Source organism: Dermacentor silvarum, chromosome 1, assembly GCF_013339745.2.
Source record: "Dermacentor silvarum isolate Dsil-2018 chromosome 1, BIME_Dsil_1.4, whole genome shotgun sequence".
NCBI lineage: Eukaryota > Metazoa > Arthropoda > Arachnida > Ixodida > Ixodidae > Dermacentor > Dermacentor silvarum.
This window is the reverse complement of record NC_051154.1, coordinates 227239590-227265206: the sequence shown is the minus strand read 5'-3', so window position 1 is coordinate 227265206 and position 25617 is coordinate 227239590. Positions and strand designations below refer to the sequence as shown.

The 25617-nt window shown below is 47.5% G+C and overlaps 1 protein-coding gene across 1 annotated transcript in view; it reads left to right on the top strand.

Annotated features, from left to right (window-relative positions):
- Positions 1-1558: 1558 nt before the first annotated feature.
- LOC119436857 (uncharacterized) overlaps positions 1559-25617 on the top strand; it is a 334612-nt gene continuing 310553 nt past the window's right edge. The window contains exon 1 of the mRNA XM_037703866.2: positions 1559-1751. Coding sequence (XP_037559794.1) covers positions 1725-1751 — 27 coding nt within the window. The 5' untranslated portion in view covers positions 1559-1724. The remainder of the gene's footprint in view (positions 1752-25617) is intronic.

Below are 25617 nucleotides of genomic sequence, written 5' to 3'. Positions count from 1 at the left end.
TCGCCAGTCTCATAGGGCACTGTTGCACCTTTATAGCCAAACTTGTAGCTGCACATGATGATGATGTATAGTGTTTACTGGCGCAAGGGCCAAGTATTTGTAGCTGCACAAACTTCCCACATCTGTGGCATGGGAGCTCGGGACACAGGTTCACCCAACATATTAGACAGGCATGGCACTGCGAGAATAGTTGTTGCTGTGATTTAAGTGTGACTGATCTTGGTGAACAGCGTTTTTCGTGACAGTCAAGTACACCTAAAGCAGGCGATGGCAACTTCAAAGTTGGGTCTTGCAGACCTCGATTCCTGTCTAACTGACTCACGTGGCACAAACACAGTTAATTAAAAATTCTGGAACCGTTTTGGAACGTCCTCTGTCGGTCTACACACCAAACGTGTGGAAGATGTCGTCAGTGTCGTCGCCCGGCGAATTTTCAGCTTCAGAGTCACTGTCCATGGCTTGTATACGAGCGGCGATAGCAGCAGCAACCCGCCTGGCACGTTCGGCGTTCGTGGCAAGCATGTCGTAGTGTTGTTGTCGAGAAGCCGGCATTTTAGAGTCGTCGTTGGTAGGCTGACTTTCGAGTTCGAGGTCCAAGCTCACTTCCATCGCCAACAACTCTTTCCATCGCTCACACTCTGCCGTCAAGGATTGCAGTTGCTTGTGGTGGTTCGCGGCAATGGTGACAGGAGCGTCGCAGGCAGGTTCGGCTGTGGAAGTCGTAATTTTTATAAAATTGGACAAACTGTCATCGCTGCTGTCTTCGTCGAACATCGACAGTCCTCGAAGTAGCAGTTTCTGATGAATATCTTCAAAAGAGTCAATCTCCTCGTTCAGCGTCGACAGTGTGTGCTTGAAGCAGAGCCGAAGGAGAATGCGCAGTCGATCTTCATCTGGAATGCCGGTTGGCAGATCCTTGATATTATCTTGGCCTGGAAGCAGGTAGATTCCTCGAGTGTTCCGCCTACGATCCTGCGATGACGGCCCTGCCGCCATGGCTATTAGCAAAAATTTTAAATGCCTATCAGACGAGTAAAACTAAACCATCAAAATCTTCGAACCCTTCAGGAGTCTGCAAGTTTTGAGTTTCCAGTGATGACCGGGTGCACCACCATATAATGGGTTGGTTTCACCGGGTAGATAATAGGTTTGAACATAGGTTGGAACATGGTTAGAACCATTAGAAGAACCTTGTCCTTGTGTCCAAACACCGGCTCATACCCCTCATACCCACTACGGGCACTACGGAGGATAGAGGTAGAGGTTAACCAAGAAGCCCGCGCTTTCTTTTTTTTTTTTTTTTTTCTTTTTAACTCTGCACAGCCGACGCCAGTCGAGCCGACGCCGTCTCGTCTCGCAACGCACTACGGCTGTAGAAAAAAAAAAAAAAAAAATGTATAGCCTCTTCTGCGGCACCCATGCGTCAGTAAAAAAAAAATTGGCTTGCATGAATAGATGTAATTTATAAATTTATAAACCTCGTTTTTCTCAGTTCTTTAGAAGCTTTTACATGGCTCTCAGTACTCTTTGCGTCTCGGCTACTTTTTCGTCTGCGTTCATCATTGCCAGCAATGGCCGCATGCGACTTTCGTGTGTTGACATTACAGCGCATAACAACGAACTTTGTTGCGTTTGTATGACAGTGATCGCCGTTTCCGTTTTGTTCGCTTGAGGCACGCTGCAGTGGTAATTACAGAGTTGCAGCGACATAGCTGCGTTCTTACATGGAGGGTACTCGGCCCAGGAGCTCAGTAAGTAGCACGCATGTTTGTTTCGCTGCCCGCTTATGTCCGTGTAACCTTCTAGCGCATAAAACTGAGTCGCTTAAGTTCTGTTGTTGTGCAGCCTGCGAAATTGCGGCGCAAATAGTAGAGGCGGTTGTCGTAGTATTATTTCTCACGAGCCTGGCTAACTTGCGTTGATTCCGTCAACAATAGATCTAATACAAACTTGTTGATAGGTTGATTAGCATCATAAATGTGAAATTATCGTACGTAGCTGTTTCGACTATAAACAAACTGTTTTTCTTCTTTTTTTTTTTCTTTTTCAAAGAAGTCGTGTCTGCGAATAATTAGCTTTAGGAATAAAGCGATTCCTTGTTCGCACCTGCTTTGCAAGTATGGATGTTTCCGATGGCTTGGCGTTTTTGTGCCTGCTTGTGCAATTTCTTAGTTGAGGTTACAGAAAAGGATTTGGAACGTTGCTCATATGGTTCATATGGGACTGTGGTACTGGACGCGAGTGCATGACAGTAAAACACTTTTTATTTAATGAGTAATGTAACGAAACCGGTGTCACCTCCAAGATGAGAAAGAAGCAAAACTATTTAAGGCAGGTCATACAAGATATTTACGTGAATATCTAAGCCGAATGATCAATTGAATTGAAGTGCACATGTCGTGTAAATCATGTGATATCGCCTGATTATGTCATAACGCTTGTAATGCTCCAAAACCTTTAGCCTCCTCCCTGACATACTCTTTGGCCATGTAAAACGTCCTCGTCATTAACTGTATTACTGTTGCATGATGACCTGTGTCCTCATCTTCGTTGCCAAGCAGGCTCGCCTCTTGTGTGGCCATTTGGTGTCTGCACTGCGCACTATTTTGCGAATTGCTGCGCATTTGTGGTATAGCTTCTGCTGAAACTCTGAGAATGGGGAACTGAAAGCATTTCATTCTTGATAAGCACTTTGTTGACTCCAATAAAATATTTTACTTGGTGTGCCCCATACCTGTTTATTCAAACTTTATCTAAGGTGTAAAGAAGGCTGGCATATATATATGCGGCTTTCTGACACTGTAAGATCACTGATGTGATGGCACCTGTGTGCTGTCACCCAGTACTGTCACGCGCCGTTAGTGCAGTCCATGCGGTCCATGCGTTCACTATTTTTGAGGTGAAATGCAGCGTGTGATCTTCAGAGCATGCTGACACCACAGTGTAGCCTATAATTGCCCTCTGATTTGGCTTTTCGGCTATGTTTAACGTTGCTTGACTCGGACTAGCGTGTGCACCACTTGTAATTTGTAGCGTAACTGACAAATAAGATTTTAATAATTTCACTTGTGATGCCATCTAGGAACCTGCTCTTGAGGAGGTATACTGTGCAGCCAAACATGCAGCTTTTGTTGGCATTTGGAGGTGCTGGCTTGCATTCTTTCTCAGCATTTTTCACCTGCACTCCGTTATCTACCCAAAGGCCGTCTTCTTAATGCTATTGAATCACAAACATCGCTCGGTGAAGCCACGCCAACAACTACATCACGCTTGAATTTACAAATTAGTCTGTATCTTAGCAAGCATGGGTTCCGAGATTCTCGAAGAATTGCCCAGCTACGAAACCATGCGCGATTTGCTCGTAGGCACTTTGCTGCTAGACCCCAGGACATGTGATGGCACCAAACTTCTTATTTCCAGAGTATGCCGGGCGAAAACATTGTGACCCTATATACGCGGTGGCTCAGTTGATATACAGTCGAACCCAGATATATCGAACTCGAAGGGGATCGCGAAATAGTTCGATATATCAATAATTCTATATACAAATAAAAACTTTTATACAAACATTTTCAAGGGGATGTCACAACTGTTCGTTGTACACGATAATTCGTTATAGCTGGGTTCGATGTATCCAGGTTCGACTGTATGGCGTTCTGCTGCAGAACGAGGTCGCGGGTTCGATTACCGTCCGCCGAGGCCGCATTCCCATAAGGGCAGGATGCAAAAACGCTCGCTGCAAATCATTCTGCACTGTAAATTGTGGAGAGAAAATAGTAGGACGTAAACGGTAGGTTGTCAGCTTAATTGTTCACTAATACCGGTGTCACACGTACACTTCTGATCGCGATCGGGACCGATCCGGATCGGATTTCTTGATCGCGATTAACATTGGTCGCTGCTACACAGTCCAACGATCCGGATCGAGTTATTATCGTTTGCTGATCGTCGGCAACTCTCAGAACTGCATAATGCCTTGGCTACAAATTCTGCTTTGCAAAATATGGTTAAATTTGGACAATGTTTCAATTGTACAGCTTACTATTGCGATACAAAGGTTTTTAAGTGTTCTGTATTGAGCTGGCTTCACTTCTTGTTTTTAGCGTTTTCAGAATACTGCGCTAAAGGGCGCAGGCGTCAGCCTGCGATCACGGTCAAGGGGCCTGATCGCGATTCTCGGATCGCGATCGCCCGGATCCGGATCCCGCAAGATCGCGATCGCAAATGACCGTGTAGCAACACTCGATCCGGATCAAGCCCAATCCGGATCGGCCCTTATCGCGATCAGAAGTGTACGCGTGACACCGGTATAAGGCTCAGGATAGTGTCTAAAGAGCAGAGAAATATTCGAGCGCCCACTTCGCAATGTGAGTAACTCTGTTGAGCTATGATGAGCAGCATCTAAAAAAAAAAAAAAAAAAAAAAAAGCGCTTGTGTTTCACATCAGATCTGTGTACATTTATTGAACTGAAAAGTAACACTAAAGTACTATCAATGGTTATTCCTTAAAAGCATTTTTGGCGTTACGCTTTTGGATACTATTAACTACCCGCAATTAGAAAACATACGACACAAGATATAAGACACATAAAATATGTTTGACCCATAAAGCAGTTCGACACGTAAAAGAATAAGTCACTGTTTCATATTTGCCTTGTGTTTTCTTTCCGCAGACTTTGCGCACTTAGTGCCCCAAAAAGTTAGCGCGAACAACTTAGTCCCTCAAATGCTCCTCTGTTACACTTAGCTCGCAGTGAATTATACACTGTGTAGCTCTGGAAAACAGGACTTATTTTATATACGATGACCTGTTGCAGAAAGAAAATAAAATGAGGCTGCAATCTGCGGGAGGAAGCTTTTAGCAGAGCGCCTTCCCTCGTCTTTCCGTTTAAAGGGGTCATGATGCATGGTCGACCAGACATCGAAGGTTTACACTCCAGTGAAGAGTGTAAGGGCCCATACTCCAAGTTTCAGGTCTCTAATTAATAAAAAAAAAGTTGGGGACTCGGATCGTGGACTGGAAGCTCCTCCCACCGTGAGCTATACCGCCATGCTTACATATATATGTAGCTTGTGACATCTTAAACCGCTGCCCGACAGGGGCATCGTCGGCAACAAACGGGCTCCGATAAGTTGCGGCACCGCAGGTAATAGTGTACAAAACCTTCCAAGAAGTTGCAGTGACTGACACTGGATATAAGAGGTAGAGGCTGGCAGCCTCGGGTCCTAACCACTGAGTTTAGGGTAACGAGGGAGGGACCTCATATCAGGTGTTTCGTTTTAAGCGGAACACTTAAAAACTCATATCAAGGTCCGTGCTGTTTTTGCTGGTATGCTACACGGCTAGGTGGACATTGGCAGTCAGAAAAATTAAACGATAATTTCGCTAATTAACTAAAATATGGAAATTGATTTTTAATATAAGCAACTTCGCGGCGCTACAATTTCGCAATGATTAAAATTATTCAATTTAAATATTGAATAATTTTAATAATAGCGAAATTGAAGCGGAGAAGTTGCTAAGTCGTGTCTACTTTTAGCAGGAATTCTAAGACTAACGCCATTTTCGAGATAGTGCGACCTTATAATGTGATACGAAGTACATTGGCGTTCCAGTTAAGCTTTCCAAAAGCGGGACGATTTTAACTGGAACGCCGAGGCATTTTTTACCAGGTTATGGAAACGGATATTTCGAAAGTGGTGCTATGCTTAGGATTCCTGCTAAGCAGACGTGACTTAGCAACTTATCCGCTTCAATTTCGAAATTACAGTATGTGCATTATAGCTAGTAATAAAAAAATAATTAACATATGTTAGTTATTTAGCGAAATCATTGTTAAAAGTCTTTCTTGCTGCTAATGTCCCCCTAGCCACGTAGAACATATCAACAAAAACTGCAGGGGCCTAGATATGACAGTTTTTGTAAGTGTATTGCATCAAAAGAGAAAAAAGAACGTCTAAGACGCGGGGAAAGGGAGCTGCTCCGCAGCCGCCATTAGCCCCTGGCATCCCGATTTCTTAATCCGGCCCTGGCAGTTACGGCTTAATTAAAGTCACAGTCACACTAAGTGAACACAATGCCAGCACAGTGCGGCCGATTCGACGACAGACAGTGTCACAAAAATACCGGACTGTCGTAGCACGGCTCTTCAATAGAAACCTTGTTTCCTTTGAGCAGCCGTGGTCGTACCGTGCTGACACGACGACACTGACACGACTGAAGTTCGGAAGTCATTACAGAGTCGCCTGCGCTCCTGCCAACCATTCGAAGCACCGTCAGGCCGGTCTCCTGGAGATCGACGGCCGAGAGAAAACTTGGCACTGACGAAACTATTTGGATAGTTGCACTTGTGGCTGCCGTATTTGTGTTCCAAGATGAAGCGAAACAAGTTTCTGAAGTCGTACTATCCAGAGTGGAAATTTGCTGACCTTGTATTGCATGGCTTGCACCGGTGCGGCTTTCATGAAGGATCGCTATATACTATGGTGGAAAAGCTGCCTTTTTGATCACCTTGTCTCCAGCTGTTCTATGTTCTGTGGAGACTACGAATGTGGCTACAGTGCGGTCTTAGTGACGTCACGTGCAGGTCGTCTAAAGGCAGGCAGGCAAAAGTAGTCGTTTGCCGTCGCAACCGAAGGCTTTATAAAACCCGCAGCTAAACCTTCCACGGTCTCAGGTCGCGTCTCTCACAATGTTATATAAGAGGTATCTTAAAGGGACTGACACGAAAATTTGGTGTCCTCCTGTCCTTGCATTTTCAGATAGCTGTCGACCCCGTAGTTACGGTACGAAGCCTCAGTTCATCAAGAGCACCGCTACTGAATAATTGCAGCACCTTGTGTACAGCCTGCCCAAAACGCTCGTCAAGCGCAGAGCTGCTTCTGACGTGAAAAAGGTTCTGACGTCACCGAAAGCGGAGGTGGCGGGGTGGGGTGGTTGAAGGTCATACAATGACTGTGTCGCCGCTGAAAGCTGCCAAACTGGCCCCTCCGATTGTTCGCTTCTCTTGGAAACACAGGGGGACTGCTCTCTGCCCTTTTGTTCCGTCGAGTACTGAATGCATGGGTTCAACTTTAGGCACCACGACCACAGTACGCGTCAGTGGTATCTGGTACCACGAGACCGCCACAACAGGTTTCGGTGACGAAATAGGTAACCTTTTTCACATCGCGAAGCCGCGCTGCTCTTGGCACGCGTTTGGAAATGATCGTATTAAAAGCTAACGTAATTGATTATTTTCTGCGCTCTCGGGGAATTGAGACTCCATAACGTAATTACTTGGTCGAGGGCTATCCAATAAAGTAATAAAGACAGGGAAAGCAATTTCTAGGAAGTCCGCACTCATTTAAAGGGACGCTGCAACGCTTCTTGAGCATGGTAAGAAAGCGTTCACAATCTCCATTGGTCGGTCGCATATACTGTCTCAAAGTTGAAAACAAGCGCGTTGGCGCCAGTATATACGATGACTCACTCACTCCGTTTCTCGGAGAAACGCATGCTTGCCAGTGAAGCAGACACGACGGAAGCGAGAGACGCTTTTGACGCAATATTTGTACCCTTTGAGCTAGCTGCTTTATTTTTTTTACGGAGGAGGAAAACTGTTTTGCTTCGACAAGAACGTTGAGTTCAGTGCCTTCATTTCAGTTTCTTACGCAAAACGTCAAGTTTCCGTCACGTTACGAAAGTAAAACGGGGCGGCCGGGCCACCAGCGCCATTTTGTACGCGTCGCGCCTACGTCACGCCTCGAAGAAAATGGCGGAATGTCCAGAATATAGTCTCTAGTCTCCCAGAGCCGCGAGCGATGCGCATTCACCAACAGTCAGCTTGGTTGCCTCGGCTGCAGTGCGACAAAGACGCCAAATGTACGCACCATCACGACGAGGGCAGTGTTGTATACCTTCCGCTGCCGATATGAGCGTTGTGCGCACACGGTGGCGTTCCCGCTGGGCGGCTTTGTGTAGTTTAAAATACACCGCTGTGAGCGGAGCAGACCGTAAGCACCATAAGCACTCGGCTAAAACTCGACGTTCTTCGCTTACTCGTACGATCATATATACGCTCCAAGAAAGCGTTATGTACACGCGGCGAGATATCAACGCGTTTAGGGCAATTGGACGCGCGCCCCGTCTCGATCTGCGTAATTGGCGGACTTGCGCGCGGCAGTCACATATTTGGGAATAAGTATAACCGGCTGAACAGTCCTGACCTCCCTGATCAGGCCCTTGCTCCATCTCAGACGATTTTTCAGTGGCCGGCTTTTCCGAGGTTGCGCCTTTTGCGCCATCAGCTACGGGGTGCGCGATTTTATAGGTTCTGTAATTGGCGCACTTTGGAACCGCCCCGGTAGCGGGGGGGTATAAAAAAAAGGAATTGTGGTTTAACCTTTCGTGTCGTTTTACCGCAGAAGCTTCCTGTTTCAAAACAGAGCAGCCCGTTTCATTACAGGCAACTATAGACGTCATTTCAGCGTTACATAAGGTAAACGTGGTGTTGACTTGCAGCCATTGGATTCCCGCCGCAAGTATAGCTGCCCTTGTCTTGTTTCGTAAGTACCTGCTCTGCGCACAATCACGCTTTACGCGCACCAGAAAGCACGTCGGCACCGCTTACGTAACTGGCACAGTTTCATGCGGATTGTTGGCATGAAACGTCTGCTTTGCCACGAGCCATCTCACAGAGCAGTTACATAAAACGCGCCGCGGATAGATCAGTGGCTATATGGCGATTCGCTGCTGGTTCGTCGCTGGTTCGATGCCGGCTACGGCGGCCGAATTCTATCGGAATGCAAAAAAAAAAAAATGGTCGTGTATACCGTGCATCATAGGGTGCACGTTAAAGAACACCAGGTGGACAAAATTAATCCGGAGTCCCTCGCCAAACCCGCCGCGGTTGCTCAGTGGCTATGGTGCTGGGCTACTGAGCACGAGGTCGCGGGATCGAATCCCGGCCACCGCGGCCGCATTTCGATGGGGGCGAAAACACCCGTGTGCTTAGATTGAGGTGCACGTTGAAGAAATCCAGGAGGTCCAAATTTCCGGAGTCCCCCACTACGGCGTGCCTCATAATCGGATCGTGGTTTTGGCACGTAAAACCCCAGAATTTAATTTAGCTCTGGAATAATCTTCCCGACGTGTCCAACCTTGATGTATTCCTCGAGCGTTTGTGGTCTCACTTTGCGCGCCTGTAGCATTATTCCATTGCGCTCTATATTATAAATTGATGCATACTTGTGTCATTTTTGTATCTATAGCTATTACGGTTCTTTATATCCCCCTTGCACGATGATCCAACCTGATCAAGTATATAAGGTATACATGCTAAATAAATAAATAAATAAATATGGCCAGGGCTCCCATGACTTCCGTTGCTCTTTTTAGTGGCGGAAACTTGTCATCACAGATTCTTTAAGTGAACTAAAAATGTTAGTTGTTTAATAATAGAGGTGATTATTTGCGCCAACACTGCCATCACCGATGGCGCAAGCACTGTTTTCTTTTGCGTCTACCATCAGGATAAACTAGAACGCGAGCAAAAAGCTCCGTAACCGGTTCCTGAGCATGATGTATTCGAAGACGTATGTTTTGCAGCTTACATTATGCTGTGGTTACAAACACAAATTATCTTGGAAATGTATAATTAGTGGTTTTACGTACCAAAACCACGATATGATTATAAGACATGCCGTCGTGGGGGACTCCGGATTAATTTTGACTGTCTGGGGTTCTTTAGCGGCCCATTGCATGGGACAGTGGCGTTTTTTGCATTTCGCCGCCATCGAAATGCGGCCACCGCGGCCGAGATGATCTTGGAAATGCAACAATATATCAATCGTTTTCGATTTGTTCCGATTTGAATTATCTGATGGTATACGTGTCGACAAACATACCGGTAATCTGTTTTGTGGGTATTACCCCCAAAACAGATTACTGAGTTTTTTTAGCAAAAGCTGTGCTTCCGTGTAGGCAACGTATCTCTATACGTCACACATAGATGACGATCTCCGGGAACTTCTAAGTTGACACTTTAGAGCCGCTTAACATGTACTTTGTGACGTTTATGAAACATGTATACGTTTGGTGCGACCCTTGTTAGCGGCGCGATTGGCACGATTTGGTCGACAATTACGCGCAGCATGGACATCGACACAAACTCTCTGATAGATGTAGGAGATGTGGGCTGCGAATTATACGTTAACGATGCTTTTTCATACAGTCGTTAGCAGTATAGCTCATTCGACGTACTTCAAGAGGGGGGGGGGGGGGGCGACGACCATGAAAATTATTACGCTCTTCTTGTTAACGTGCATTAATTATGCAAAACAGTTACTGTTTTGCAGCTCCACCTAACTGTCGTGCTTTTTGTGGCTGGATGCTCATGAATTAACACGGTGTTCCACATCAACACACCGTGTGTATTCGCGAGCGTGAAAAGAAGCCCGCGAATACACGCAAAATTACCGCGCGACTGGCCGCTCGAGGCACTTTGCGTTTATTCGCGGGCTTCTTTCACGCTCGGAAAACACTTTTATGTAGCACGTATTGAGCAACAGAAAGCTGTATCGGGAGTTTTTCATGTTTCTCTGCAATTATCTCATTGACACTTTTCATCTAATTATAATATTTGAGAAGTTGAATAATTATTTAAGACTAATTATGTAATTAGGCGGAATGGAAAAATAATCTGCGTAACTCCAAGCGACGACAATCAACATTACCTTGGCTCGATCTGTCCAGCTACGTGGCATTTGCATATTTTTAAGTCTTGGTACATGATAGTTGGGAACCCTGTATACTAAAACTGCCTGTACGCTGTTTACGTGTCCATGTTGTCGTTGTTGCTACTACTAAAGACGTTCGCATTCTTTATGCATTCTTTCTAAATCCAGCCATGAAACACTGACATACGTAATTATCGGACAGCTAGATTTTCCTAGCCCGTTACTGGGCAAGGGGCCAAAAGTACGGCATTTGTGCTCAGCATAACGCCAATTAAGCGAAATTTAGTGCGCTCACTAGCAACCGCGCCACTGTTACGTTTGCGCTTGGCCACAGAATTCCTTCCGAAATCCGCAACGGCGCGTTGTCAGCGCATCTAAATGCACTTGCAGCGTGCCAGCGAGCTCCCACTCCCCTATTAATTATTTAATATATACTGTAAAGTGCCTGCACTTCCCAATGTTTTCATTATATAGTTTTTCTTCGTAGGGACTACTAAAGTCCCTGGATATTTTTAGCAGGAAATCTAGGGACTTATGGACTACATGCGTTACCTGAAGTCTCAAATGATTTTCCTCGTGTACAAAGCTCCGTAACCCACTTGCGCAATACTTGTGTATAGTGTCGTTTGCGTATTTTCGGAAATCGGAAATGTGGCTGCGTGAAACTGCTCTCACGCCGTCTCCCTCCTGCCCCGTCTGTACGTGCATCTCTCTTTTCCGTCTTGCCTACTGCATAAGCGTTAAGTGCTGACGGGTGGTTAAAACTGGAGTCGCGCCTAGCTGGGCACTCCCGAGAAAAAAAATAAACAAGACGAGCCTGAACACGTGTATAGTTCGTGGCTGCAGCAACTTGTGAGAGGTTTTTTTCTCCTTCCGGCCCTACCACGGCGGTTTTCATTGTGTCCGGCTGTAATGTCCAGCAACCGAGATGAGATAACACCACCGCGTTGTTGTGCGCCCACGTCTCCTCTTTTTCTCGGGGCGCTCGCTTTGAACGGTTTGTGCATGCACCGTGAGGTTTCCTGCGCGAGGGGTGTCTGGCGCGGCCACTCCGCCGAGTGTGCTCGTTGTCCGTCCGCCGATCTGCTCGAATCGGCCGGTGTCTGCACGGGGGGCGTCCGTGGCCAGCGTGGCCCGGATAGATTCCGTCGCTCACGTTCTGCGCGTTGGTCGTCTGATGGCCTCCCTTCTTCTCCGGCCGCGTTGGTTACGTGGGCGGGGACGTGGGTGCTCGTGAATCGACCAGGCCTCGTGCAGTACGCTGCGTGCCCCGCACTGTCCGCGCCAGATCGGCGTGCTGGTGACTTGTTGTGAAACAACGTGAATTAGGCCGCGCAATATTCATTAATCTCTTCGACGAAAATGAAGAGACGCGGTAGCAATAATGAGCCCTTTAGTGAAAGCTGCGTGCGAGACTCCTGGCGCCTTTATGAAAGACCGCGTTGGTGACGGTCATTCTAGGCTCTTTAGGTGCACGTTGTTGAACACACACTTTCTTTTTCTTTGTGGGGGGAAAAAACGTGGGCAGCTTGCACTAGTGGTGCAAGGCTGGAGTAAACAGCGGAGCTGGTGATCGACCTAGCTTCTTCCAGGTTTTACTAGGCTTGGCTAAGTTTTGCTAGTAAATGCTAAGTGCTGCTAGGCACGGCATTCCGAATCGGCTCGCCGCCCACGCGCAGATTCTCGCTTGGCCGCGCGACGCGCTTCAAGATGAGCGGATTCTTCTTTCGGTGTCCGGATGTAGCTTCCTTGGCCGTCAAGGCTACATGTACTCGCCACAGAGTCAACGAGAGTTGTGCCGCCGTCGCGGCGGCTCCGAGCTTTATCTCCCCGGTGACGTCACGGCCAAGCTGCGCCTGCACACTTTCCGGGGCGTGGCTGGTCGAAACCTGCCGAGGCGCCGGTTGCAGTCACGGACACCGCGCGCGTTCGGCGCGAACACGGGGAAACGCGGACGGCGTCGGCAGCAGCTCTGCGCGTTGCCTCGTTGGTGCTGCTACAATTTCTTTTTCTCTCGCTATCATTTTCTCTTTCTTTCTCCCGAGCATAGCGTGCGCCGCGCGCTATGCGAAGCACATGCCGCTCCGCGAGGTGGCTGCTAGGCAACGCGCGGTGACGTCACCGTTCAGCGAGGTTTTTTGTACACGCTCCACGGACTGACGGTCAGCTTAAACAGCTTCGCTGTTAAAAATTATCCTGGGGCTGAAACTAGAGTGATGCGTGAAGGGTCCTTACGCGCATATGTTGTTATGCGATCTAGTGGAGGTTCGGGGTCGTACAGTGTAACCCGGTTACGCAGCTCTCGTGAGTCGTCGCTCCTTGGGCGTTGTTAGGTACTGCCTCCTGATCATCTTCGAGCTATCGACCCCTTGCGCTTTATCTGCATCCCGCGTGGCGACTTTTGTCGATGTGCCCGCGCACTGCCTGCTTTACCGTACTTTGCTTTCTACGCGCCACATCAGCCCTTCTCTGCTTAGAAGCTTATGATTTCCTGAACACACTGCCCATACACCTCCTCACGTAACACATACTTGTCTTGACGTAACACATACTTGTCTTGATATGCCTCACCCCTCTGTATGATTGACTTGTCTTGCAGTGCAAATCCGAGCGTTCTCCCAGTGGTTTCGGATGGTTCTTTGAAGCGATATAGCTGTTTTGCCACTTTCCATGGTCGTGTGTTGGGAATGGCGTTTCTAACCTATAGAACGAGCTAATTGACCTCTAGATATGTTGAGAGAGCTTTGGCGTGCTTTAGACGACGGAATGTTCTCTAGAGGTCGAATAATCAGATTATATAGCCATATGCACTGGCCCTGCAGGTGTGCCGCGGTGACTTGGTTTGTTCTCTACAGAATATCGCAATGAAATAACGAGCGGTACTTAAAATATCCTCATTGCAGAAAATATCCGCCTCCAGGCATGTAATTTTTTTACGAGAACTTTCCTTACCTTCCTCCTCGGTGTTGGTGTGGGCAAAGCGGGCCGATCCCAAAGATAGTCTAAAGTAAACTGTGCCGATCCCAAAGAGAGTGTAAACTGGGGCCGATCCCAAAGGCAGTGTAATATTAGGAGTACTTTTTGTTGGTGATGCGTAGCTATTAGAAGAGGGGCGCAGATTAACACATACACAGACATGAGACAGGACGAGCGCCGTCCTTTGTCTGTTTGTGTGCTAATTTGCGCCCCTATTCTAAGAGTGTAATAGTAAACTGGACCGATCCTGAAGGCTCTGTAATAAATAAACAGGGTGGATCCAGGCGGCACTCTAAACTGGGCCGACCATGGAGACTGTAATTTGCGGTCGCGTGGCCGGGTCGCACCGCGGTCGCATGATGGGGAGCTCCGCGGTCTCGAGGAGCTCGGGCGCTACTCTAAAAGTTGCTGTCATTGTCAGTGGCAATTGTTTCAATTTCTTTTTCATTTCCTCGGACGTGCTCCGTGCGCCGGTCGCCAAAACACGTGTTGGCGCTTTGTGGACGCAGCATGTGTATACGCTCGAAAATGCACACGTTGTTCTTTTGATCATCAGCCTGACAAGCGTGATGTAAAATTTGACCTGTTGCATAACGATCGCTGTCGAATGGAGCTTGCCGATACTTTGCGAGATCAGCGCGTCCCCGACGAGGCACGACGATATTTCAGGATACTCTGTGAGGTCGGCAAGACTCGACGAGGCTTGCAGACGAAGTTAACAGTGCCTGCGAGCTTTGATATATATATTCTGGAAGGTCTGCCACTTGTCCGGTCAGGTTGCTGTAAACCATATATCCATCATCCTTGTTCCGGCAAATGTGAAGAGCCAACGCCACCGATCCCGTGCAGTTTTGAACTTTCTCTGCTTGCGGACCCTCCGCTATAATAGGAGTGCTATAGCCGTTGTTTGCGAAAGGAGAATACATACTGTGTGTGCGTGCGTGTGTGTGCGTGCGTGCGTGTGTGTGCGTGCGTGTGTGTGTGTGCGTGCGTGCCGGAGGGAGGGAGGGAGGGGGTGTTTTTTTTTTTCAGATCTCTGGCATTTTTTTGGAGCCCGAAAATACAGTCAACATTCATATCTTCATGGAAGGAAATCATTTGAATATTTCTGAGTATTCGCTCTGCAGTTAACTTCTTCATTGAATGCTTCGCGTTTAAGTCGATACCTAAGAATTAATGACATGAGCTCTTGGCAAAAAAAAAAAGTAAATGACTTTTAAACTTCTTTGTAAATGACGTTGCAAACGTTTACCACGCTAAGCAATTAAGAGCTCGGTATCCGGGTATACCCGTTTAACATCGTGGTTCCTTGAGCAAAACGAGAACAAGATGAAAGCAGGAGTCAACGTTTCGATAAGTGGACTTGTCTTTTTCGAGGCCTTGAGAAAGACAAGGCCACTGGTCGGAGAGTTGGCTCCTGCTTTCATCTTGTTCTCGTTTTGCTCATCGTCTTGAATTTTCATCTCCCGCATTCCCCGTGTTTTCCTTGAATCACGGTTCCTTGCAACATAACGCTCGAAGCCTCGAAAACGAAAATAAACAAACAAGTTCCCGAATTTACGCGTGTTCGAACCAAGAACCTCGACGACTCTGGCTCAAGTGCTTTACGTAACACTTTTTACAGCGGAGCTGTTATACGCTAGTTTCCACGCGGATCGCTGCGTGCGTAGACCAACAACTATCATCATCAGCAATGGCTCGAGCGTCTTCGTCTTCTTCCACAGCTGGCTGGTTGGCGCAACCGCGCGAACGCGCTCGTGCCACTGCTCGCGCGTTCGTCGTCGTCATCTGCTTCCGCAGTTATTGACTCCGTTGTGCAAAAAACTGAAAATAGCCAGTGGGTGTATCTTTTTGACTGGTGACGTCACGCACTGCATAGACACGTTATCTCAGTTGCGTTCCCGCCGTCTGATGGGCAGGCCGCGTATTGTGCGGACCGAGGAATGACAGCAAGCCTACGAAGAACGACGGCGCGAGCAGAAGCGGGAATGGGCGCGAAGGCGGCGGGATGTGGCTGCTAACCCGAGTCCATCGTCATTGTGGGTGATTTCAACGTAGACCTGTCTCGGCCAGACGGAAAGTGGTTCTTGGCGTTTCTGTTGGAAAGGTTCAGCATTCAGTGCTGTACAAACATCGGTGTGCCTACCACGCGTAATCGGTCCTGCATAGACTTGACGTTCGCGAAGAACCTTTCCAGCGTCGTTACAGAACCCATGGCTGTCTACAAAAGCTATAGTCACCTTAGTGACAAAATAATAAAGACGGTGGAAAATAACGATTCGTGCGGTATGTGTCTTTATTTAAATCAATGTACCGGGTGTCCATTTTTAAGTTTTACGGAATTTTCAGAAATCGCCTGTGGCAGGTAGCATAATTGTTATCGTTGAGCTGGGTTATTCGATGAGGTGGACATTAGTAGCACGAAAAATCGAAACACATATTCAACTAAATAACAAAAAATCACTAATTAACTTCTTAGTTAATTACTTTACAACACATATTGCAATTTACGAATTGTAGCCGCCGAGCTTGTCAGGCATACCACTTGGAATGAATTTCCAGAAGGACACCAGTTTGGAGATATGCGCCATCAAAGTCGCCATAAAAATGCACTGTTGTTCCACTTCCTTCTTTTACCAAAATACTGTTTTATACATTGAAGCACAAAAGTAACTGGAACGCCTATGCATTTCATCCCACACTTTGGGAAATAATACGTATCTCGAAACTGGTGTCATCCTGGAAATTAATTTCAAGTGTCTTGCAAACTCACCGGCTACAATTCGTAAATTGCAATATGTGTCGTAAAGTAATTAACAAATTTCATTAGTCAATTTTGTTGATTAGTTGAATATGTGTTTCGATTTCTCGCGCTTATAATGTCCGCCTCTTCGAATATCCTAGCTCAACGGTAGGAATTATGCTACCTGCCACAATCGATTTTAAAAAAAATTGCGTAAAATTTAAAAATGAACACCGTGTAGTTTATCATCATATACTATACAGCTCCGCTGGTCATCCACCTTCACAGAGTGGAGTGGCACTGAAAATTCTTTAACATGGTACCTACTGTATCAAGCGTAGCGTTGAATGCGTTAACTGTACAGGCACTAGCCAACACATCGTACATCGATGGTCTATAAGAAGGACCTAGAAAGCTCGATGTGTACACCTTGCAACATAGAAAACTAGTACAACTCCACAAGCGCAGTTCTTTTGTTGCGTTGCATTACGTTTTGGGCTAGCTCTCCAAGTTCACAAAATAGTTCTAAACGGGCCACATTAAAGATACCATCAGGATTTTTTTTTTCGTGGTTGAAATTAAGCCTTATAAGTTACCAAGGGTCAACCGAGCTAACAACCCTCGTCGTCTTTTCCCATCCCGCAAAAAAAAAAAAGAAAAAAAAAAGCTTGATAACTTTGCTGCATTCTATAAAATAATTTTAACGGGCCACAATAAAGGGAACGCAAAAAATTAAATTCCTTCTTTATTTATGCCTTAAATTACACAAGTGCAGATTAAACAATGAACCGCGCGACTCTTCGTCTTCTTGCATCCAGTCATCCCTGGCTAAAGATCGCGTGGCTGCCAGATTCACCAGTGAAGCAGATCATTTTATACCTACAATTTACATACGCAATGATCGTGATTGTTTGGAATTGATTTTATGATTGAAATATGGCCTGTAAAGTATTGCGAAATGAGCAAAATGAGCTACACCATCAAGCGGGGAGGGCAGAAGCCCACACCCTGTCTCCTGAGGTTTACGACATGTTGGTTGCCTCGATGCTCGCCTCCGAGCTCCATCGTACCTGAAGCCTACACACACTGCCTCCTTTCGAGCCTAAGTCCCCGCACAAAAAACTCGCGGCCGTCACAATTGTGCCCGTATGCTCGTGGTTGAGATTTACATCTTTGGAGGCGTTGTTCTTGACTCATGCATCTGACGGAACGGAGAGTAACACGTTTCACTATGTCGCCGATAACCCGAACCGCGGTGCACAGTGGCGTTAGAGTGAAGACCTATCTTGAGCACTGCTTATATAAATGTTCGTTCGGTTGTACGACTGCGGTTAGCAGGTCACGTGATGGAATACTTTGCAATGGAGCTGCTTAGCGCAGCAGATTTGTGGAGTCTGCCCCCCCCTCCCCCCTCCCTTTGTTTTTTATTGATTTTTTTTTTTGGAAGAGTGTGAAATACGGTGTTTGTTTTCTTCCTCCACATTTGCCGATACACCGCGGTGAATCAGCGACTATGGAGTGAACCAGCAGGTCACGTGCTCTACCTCCGGCCGCGAATGCCTCATTTCGGTGGAAGTGAAATGCGAAGCGATCGTGTGTGGTCGAATTAGAGGAACACGTGATGTTCAGAATAAATGCGAAGCCCAGCTCACTACTCCACGTTTGTGCGCTGTTGCATGTGTTCTCTTTTTTTGTGCAGGATGGAGCTGGCTGGAAAAAAAGGAGAGAGAGAGAGAGAAAAAAAAAAAAACAGTGCAGCCCGTAAATGCCTGCTCGGAGATCTGGAGCGTAGTATTTGCTGTCTCTTTTATTCCATTATAAGGCTGGTACAATTAAATGGCATTGTTGTGGCGTTACGAGATTTGGAACTTTGAAGCCTGCTGCTGGGCTGTGCACGATATCGACGGATTTGTGCGAAATAAAACGTTTAGCGTAGAGGCATGTATGCTGATAAATAACCCTGTTCTACGTTTGTAGCCGCTATAGTATTGATTACGAGGATATTAGGCAATATAGGTCAACCAATAAAAGGCTGCATGCCTGTGCGCTCGAGCTCGTCTATAGGCCCAGCGACGAGTGAGAGCTGTTCCAATATCGTTGGTGCTGCTGATATATGAAACTGAATGAAGGAACCCGGGGCTGAATTCACAAAGCTTTACGTTGGTAAGTGCTTTTTTTTTTTTTTTTTTTTTTTTTTTTTTTTTGCCACTGACCGGCCGCCTTCACTGATATGTCCAGCATCAGGATTGGCTGACATTTTCTCTTACGAACAAATCTATAGCGTAAGAAAATGTTTGCGAATACGTGCCCCGGTTCGATCGATGCGAAAAAGACGCCCCCCCCCCCCCCCCCCCCCCCCCCCCCCCCTGCCGCGGGCGGCGGTTGCGGAAATCGGAACGACATACACGGCTGGGAACAGCCGTTGCTCGGAGGTCGAAAAAAAAAAAAAAAAAAAAAAAAAAAAAAAAAACGCCCGACGAAGGTTATTGTCTGACATTCGATGGAGGCACGGCTTGTCGATGTCCGTGAAAGTGGAAAGCTCGCAACACTTGTGAAGCACGTACGTAGTATAGGTGCCGTGAGGTCGTTGCAGATAATTTCCAGGCGGACCAAGAAACGCGTTGACGAAGGTTGGACAAGGATAGCACCACGTTGACGATCGAGGACTCTGCGGCAGTGAAAGGAATGTTGTAGTCATTGACTGACGGGTAGTAATTGGTCAGTGCTCGGAGATGTGTCGAAGGTGTTACCGAGGAGTTAGAACAAGCTCTGCAGGTTCGCGTAGCAAGCGTTTTGCAGATAGTAAAGGCAAAGCCGAATGAACGGGGGAAGTCGGGTTCCGCGTTTATTAACTCCTTCATTGAGCGCCTGAGCGGCGTGCATGCTAAGTGAGAACGCTGTCTCCTTTATTCCTTCCATAATTGGTTGAAGAAGCTGGTGACAGTTGTCCGTGATTGTTCGTGACCAGTATGGCTAAAGTGCCCTAGTTAGATGAAGAAAAAGTGATCGCAGAAGTACGGCACTCGGCCGCGACGCGGCGCTGCGGTGCTTCGGCGCTCGCCATATTTGCCCTCCATATATTCGCCCTCTGTCTCCATTGTTGTTCACGCTGTATGTTAAGTGTATAGGAAGACGACTGGAAAACAGGGAATTAGGCTTTGATTTATCCTACATGCGTAATGGCCAAATTGTGCAACAGAAGGTCCCTGGACTGATGTACGCAGACGACATAGTGCTCCTAGCGGACAATAAAAAAGGTTTACAGATACTTGCGAATATCTGTGGCAACGCAGCGACAAATCTAGGCCTTAAGTTTAACACTGAGAAATCAGGAATTATTATCTTTAATGAAGAGACGAGTAACTTCGTGGTGTCAATTCAACAGCAAGTAATACCCATAGTGAAGCAATATAAGTACCTCGGCGTACACATTAACGAAGGAAATAATTACTCAAGCAACCACCAAGATAACCTGAAAATAAAGGGGAAGCGGAATGCAGCAATAATGAAACAAGGAGCACTGTAGGGCCACAATAAGTATGAGGTGGTGCGTGAAATCTGGAAAGGAGTAATGGTGCCGGTGCTAATGTTCACAAATGCCATTGTATGCTTAAAATCGGATATCTTGTCGGGGTTGGAAGTTAACGAAAGATCGGTAGGCCGGTTGGCTTTGGGAGCCCACGGTAAAACCACAAATGAGGCAGAGCAGGGTGACATATGTTGGGCCTCTTTTGAAGTCAGAGAAGCACAGAGCAAAATTAGTTTTGAAGAAAGACTCAGGAACAAATAAATGGGTGGCTAAAGTGCACAAGTATCTGTACCTGAAAAGCGTGGACACAGAATGGAGGAAAAGGTCAAGAAAGTTATCAAATAGGTACAGGGTAGTCGAAGTGTAAATAGACAACCAGGAGTCATCAAAAAAGTGAGAGAAACAGAGACAGTGAATTGGATGCAAAGAATGGAAACAAAAAGGACCATGGAGATTTACAAGAAGGATAAGAAATTAGAAGGGAAAATCTGTACGATAACACATAGGGCAGTGCCTTGCTATTTGAGGCTCGAGCCGGTTGCCTAAGGACCAAAACATACCGGAGCAAATATTCGGAACTAGGTGAGGTATGTGTATGCTGCAGTAAAGATCCGGAGACCACTCAGCACATCCTAATGGAATGCGAAGGGATCCACCCAGCGAGAACCGTAGGTAACGTACAACTTCCAGAAGCGCTTGGGTTTAAAGTGGAAGGAAACAAACAGATCAGCCGTAGGGATAAGCAAGATACGACTAGAGTATTGGTGAAAAAAAAAAAAAAAAAGCAGGGAAGATATTCATACGACCTGATCTCTTAAAATCAGAGGTAGCGGTACAAGGTAAAATTTTGATAAAGAAAAAGAATAATGAGAGGTATACAAAAGTGCTAGATAAAGAACATGTATAGTATACCTGATTGGATCAAGCAGACTAGGTGACTGTTTGTCGCCGCCCCGTTTCAAAGGGGATGCCATTAAATCATCATCATCAGCCGGTCGCCATATTTGTTGTTTCTCCGCAGCAGACGACAACGCGTTCTGCCCGGTGTTGCTGTGCAAAGGTCTCTCGTTTTATCGCGTGTCGTTCCGCTTCTGCGGCAAAACTGGTGTTAAAAGTTTTTGGCTTAATGTAACGTGCAGTATATAGTGAGTTTGGTGGCGTAGGTGTGAGCTTCGCCTAAATATGTCAGTCGATCTCCGAGCATGCGTTTGCGTCTCGGGACGCATTAGCAGTGCATGGTGTGGATCACGCGCTTGTCCTAACGGATCAAGACACAAGCACAGCGACATCAGCATTCGAAGGCGGATTTCGATGACGAGCTTACGTAGCCGAATGTGCGCACGAGCATTCTGTGATTCCGGCTGTGCAGGTACTGCATGCGCTTACATTGAACTCCGTCGTGCTTCAGCAACAGTTCGTACGCATGCCTGCATCATCATCTTCCTAAATGCACGAGGGGGGCTCATTTTATCATGTATTTGTTGCTGTCACGGAGGAGAGCAAGTAGCAAAGCGATTTCGGATCGAACGGGCACACTGGTGGCTGTCATGCGACGCAGTCACGCGGTAACGGGCTGACCGCTGCGTGGACTTCGGGCGCCAAGCGAAATTTCTGCAAGCAGCAGAAAATGCCGCGTCCATGTGATACCTTGGGATGCTGTCGGCTGTGTCTTCGCTGGGTTTCTCGCCGTATTGCTGCGTTTTACGCAAAAAAAAACGAAAAAAAAAACGCAACGTCACACCTCCTCGCTCGTACGAGTGATTTGAACTACGCTAGAGGTATAGCGGATCCTTGAGACACATTTTATTTTTCCTTAAAGTCAGCGCTTCCTTGCCACAAAGGGGGCGCCGGTTAGGGTCGGGGGGGGGGGGGGGGGGAGGGGGGTAAAGCGAAACGGCATACTTTCACGTTCAAACTAAAGATTTTGTTCCATACTAATGTATGGTTTCTCGCCGGGATTTTCCAGTGTGTTCGAATTAAGCAAACAGTCGAATTAACCGAGGTTTAACTAACTGGAGTTGACTGTGTAGCGAAAGCATCGCCTTACATGATATTTGCTTAGAGAGAAAACATTCTGACTCACGGTCGCAGGGCACGTCGTCAAAGTGTCCTGGCCCTCCGAGAAAAAATAGTAAATCCGAAGTGTCTGATTCCCGGCGTTCCCATGGATGCAGCAACACTGATGTGCCACTTTTCCCTCAAGCTAATTGTAAGCTTTGTGAGCTAGGTTATCGCATGTGCTATTTAATAGCTCTGGTGTAATGTCTTCACATGTACAGGCAGGAATTGGTTCGGTGACGTATTCAAGTTTCACTCAAGTTTCTGAAACCTGCTCTGAGGCTGGTATTTCCCGTGGTTGTTGCGATTTTTCGTGATGGTGGAGTTGAAATTGATGATGAAGATGACTTGAGCACTCCAAATGAGTGTGTTCATCCTACTTAAAGTGAGGCAATTCTATACGATGCCTGACCCTCATGACTTGAAAGTGTCTGTAACATGTTCATGTGTGGTAAAGAAATTTTATCTGGAGCCCAGCTAATTCATGATCCAGATTTCTTCACGGCAAGAGCCAAAGAACATGAAGCAGATATAAGCAAGATCAAGGCGGCGTATACCTATAGGCCTCATCTTCCGCGTGGGCTGTCTGGGAGCTGCCGGATAAAACTGTTGGTTTGGCCTCTGCCCTACAGTATTATAAGCAGCTAGAATGGGAAGGCGCGTGTAATTGTCGCAGTGGGAAACGGGTACAGGGGCACGTTTCAAGATCGGCCAAATGTCGCCTTTTGTAATATCGGCTTCATTCACTTGGCTAGCAATGCGACAGCTGCTGCGAACGCTCAGCGCTGCCACTTTCGAAGGACTTCGGTGCAGGACATATTGGCGACCAGGGGTGCTATGCAGGATGCGCCGAGTTTCTCGTTCGCACGAGTTTTACCCGATTTTGCTCGATTGCAGTCAGTGAACGGAGATAGCAAGGAACGTGCAATAACAGCAGGCAAAAAGAAATGTCGAGATAAAGCCGCGTATGACAACATGAGCGCACCCTGCGCAGCACAGTGCTTCCGCGCTTCAAGCACAGAGGACTGCGCAACAAAACGCGCCAGCGCCGCGTATTGTTATCAACGTATTATCGCAATTTAGCAATACCTTCGCTGCCCCGCTGTCTATCTGCACACTTGCCGTGAGCCGCTTGCCACGCCTTTTTCGGGAGCGTCAAGGGCGTGCCTCCACTTTCGAGCATTATCTTTCTATCCTCCGTCGAATGCGAATAGGGCATATGCGGCGCATTCTTGCACCTACACTTTCCCTCAATCGAATACTTTGAAATACAACAAATGAAATAACGAACATTTCATTTCTTAAAGTATCGGTTTTTCGTTTTGAATGCTATAAATTTGTGATGACAAACGGCTATCCAGTGAATTATTAAATTTTGAACTTTTTTGCCGCGAGTGGCGATAGTGAGGCGAAAGGTTACAAGCGGATACATAATAGAGGATCGCATGCACGAGGGAGTTCATACGGTGAGCATTCACCAGGGGCGCTCCAGTGCTATTCTCGATAAAGTCGATGCGATAATGACGCATAAAGTCAGTTATGACAATGAACTGTCCATTCTCTGTCTATTAGGGGAATGGCAACGCATCGCTGCGGCATGGCAGTTCACCGCAGGTGCTTTCGCTGAGGCGGCTTAATATTAAGGCCGCCGCTTTACCAACTGAAACGACACTCTATATAGCCATAGAGACTGGAGCAACGGCTGTCACTGCAAAATGGCTGTGCGGTATTCTAGGGCCCCTAGTGACGCAGCACAGTGAAAATGCACCAGTTTATCTGCGTGCGCGAAGTCTCCGCGATGCATTGCGAAGAAGAGCGTGCTGCCCAGTGACACAATTTATCGCTTGTCACCGCTTGCCCAGTGAAGGTGCCTCCGTGCGCATGTACGCAGAATTTGAGTGTGTTGTTCACTCCAATGTGCTTGCCGATTGCCTCTGCTACTGAGCTAACAGCGATCGCAGATGGATATTGTAACGACAGCGCAGCAATCGCATTTTGGCGGGTGAGGGCTCTTGTGTGCAGCTAGGAAATTAGATTTCGAACGCAGGAAGGTGTTGTAATTGTTTAGTGTGCCGTGCTTGTGACGAAAAAATGCCATCGCACTGGGTGTGTTTGCGCTGACCGCTGACCGTGTTTGCGACACTGCGGCTCCGATACATCACTGATGACAGAGCAGCCATCTCAAATGACAGCTGCAATACGTTGTCGTTGGAAAACACTACGCACTGCTCAGGATCGTCGTCCACCACGGTGCATCGACGCCTTGGCAGCAGCTACAGTGACGTGCCGATAATTATTGGCTGTACGCTACGTCGCCACAATGCAGGCAATGAACCGTGTTGTGGGACCACCACAGCCCAAGAAGATAAATGCATAAGCCAGCGAAAGTCGACGCTTTTTTTTTTTTTTTTTTTTGATAGTGGTGCTCTGTACATCACCGATGTCAGTGCGTTGTGCGTGTTTTATTTCGCCGGTCGAGATTGTTAATGCCTCTCAGTTCCGCACCACGTCACTGTTGCCGAAAAATAAGTTGGGTGTGGCCCAACCGTGGTGGGCGCGCACAAGAGTTACATGCCTCGCGCGGGGCGTGACCTATGGTTTTCATTGACAGGCGAACTCGTGCCAAACTCGTACATCGCGAACCCCCCGTCGAGTTGAACTCGTGAACATGGCGGCGGCAGCAGCAACCTGTGCCATCGCATCCAGCTGAAATAAGCGTCAATATGACTGCCTGGACCCGTTCACCTACATGACCGACGTAGAGTTTCAGCGTCATTTCTGCCTTTCCAAAACGTCAGTGCGCTGGCTGTGTGACAAGTTGGGCAAAAGCCCTCGTCTGCGGAGACAGCGTGGCGGGAAAATTATGCTTTCCGAGCACAGAGTGGTGTGACTATAGGCTGCGGAGGAAAAGTTTGTGCGATCGCTTCGGCTCTTTCTTGTTTCAAGCGCTGCTCGTCCACCGCGCCCCAGCCCCATGCCAGGTCCGGCGTCGTCATCGGAGTACTGGGACACCTGCGAGCACCTGGGGTTCAACTCGGACTAACCAACCTGCGCAGGCGAAGTAGTCACATTATATTGGAAGACTCGGAATGGACGCCGGGCTGCCTACCGGTACAACCAGGTGCCGAAATCAGTTTTCGCAGTTACACGGTACCGCTGCACTGCACGGGCAGAGAGGCGAAGGAAGTTACTTCGTCAACACGGACCGCCTCGGCCATCCGAACGACAACCTCTCCAGGCGGCAAATGATTTGCCTCACGTACTGCGTGAGCAAAAGCGTAGAGATATGATGGCTGTTGAAGGAGATGACCGGCGACTTGTTTCCTCTATCGGAGCACGTCATCGCCGGCCGACTGGAGGAACTACCCCCGTAAGGTCGCGAGGGACGAGCTGCTTGCGCGACCTCTACTTGGTGGCCCCAGGTAGATAGCGCAAATTGACTAGTGTCTTCTTCGCGGCGGGCAAAAGTACAATCGAGGCCGTCTGATGACGGGCGACAACTTTCCGCCGAGCCGCCAAAATTACGGCGATGTTAAAGATGGTGGCTCAAGAGTCTTCAGCATGTTCTGCGCGACCAGAGGGGTGCTGCGAC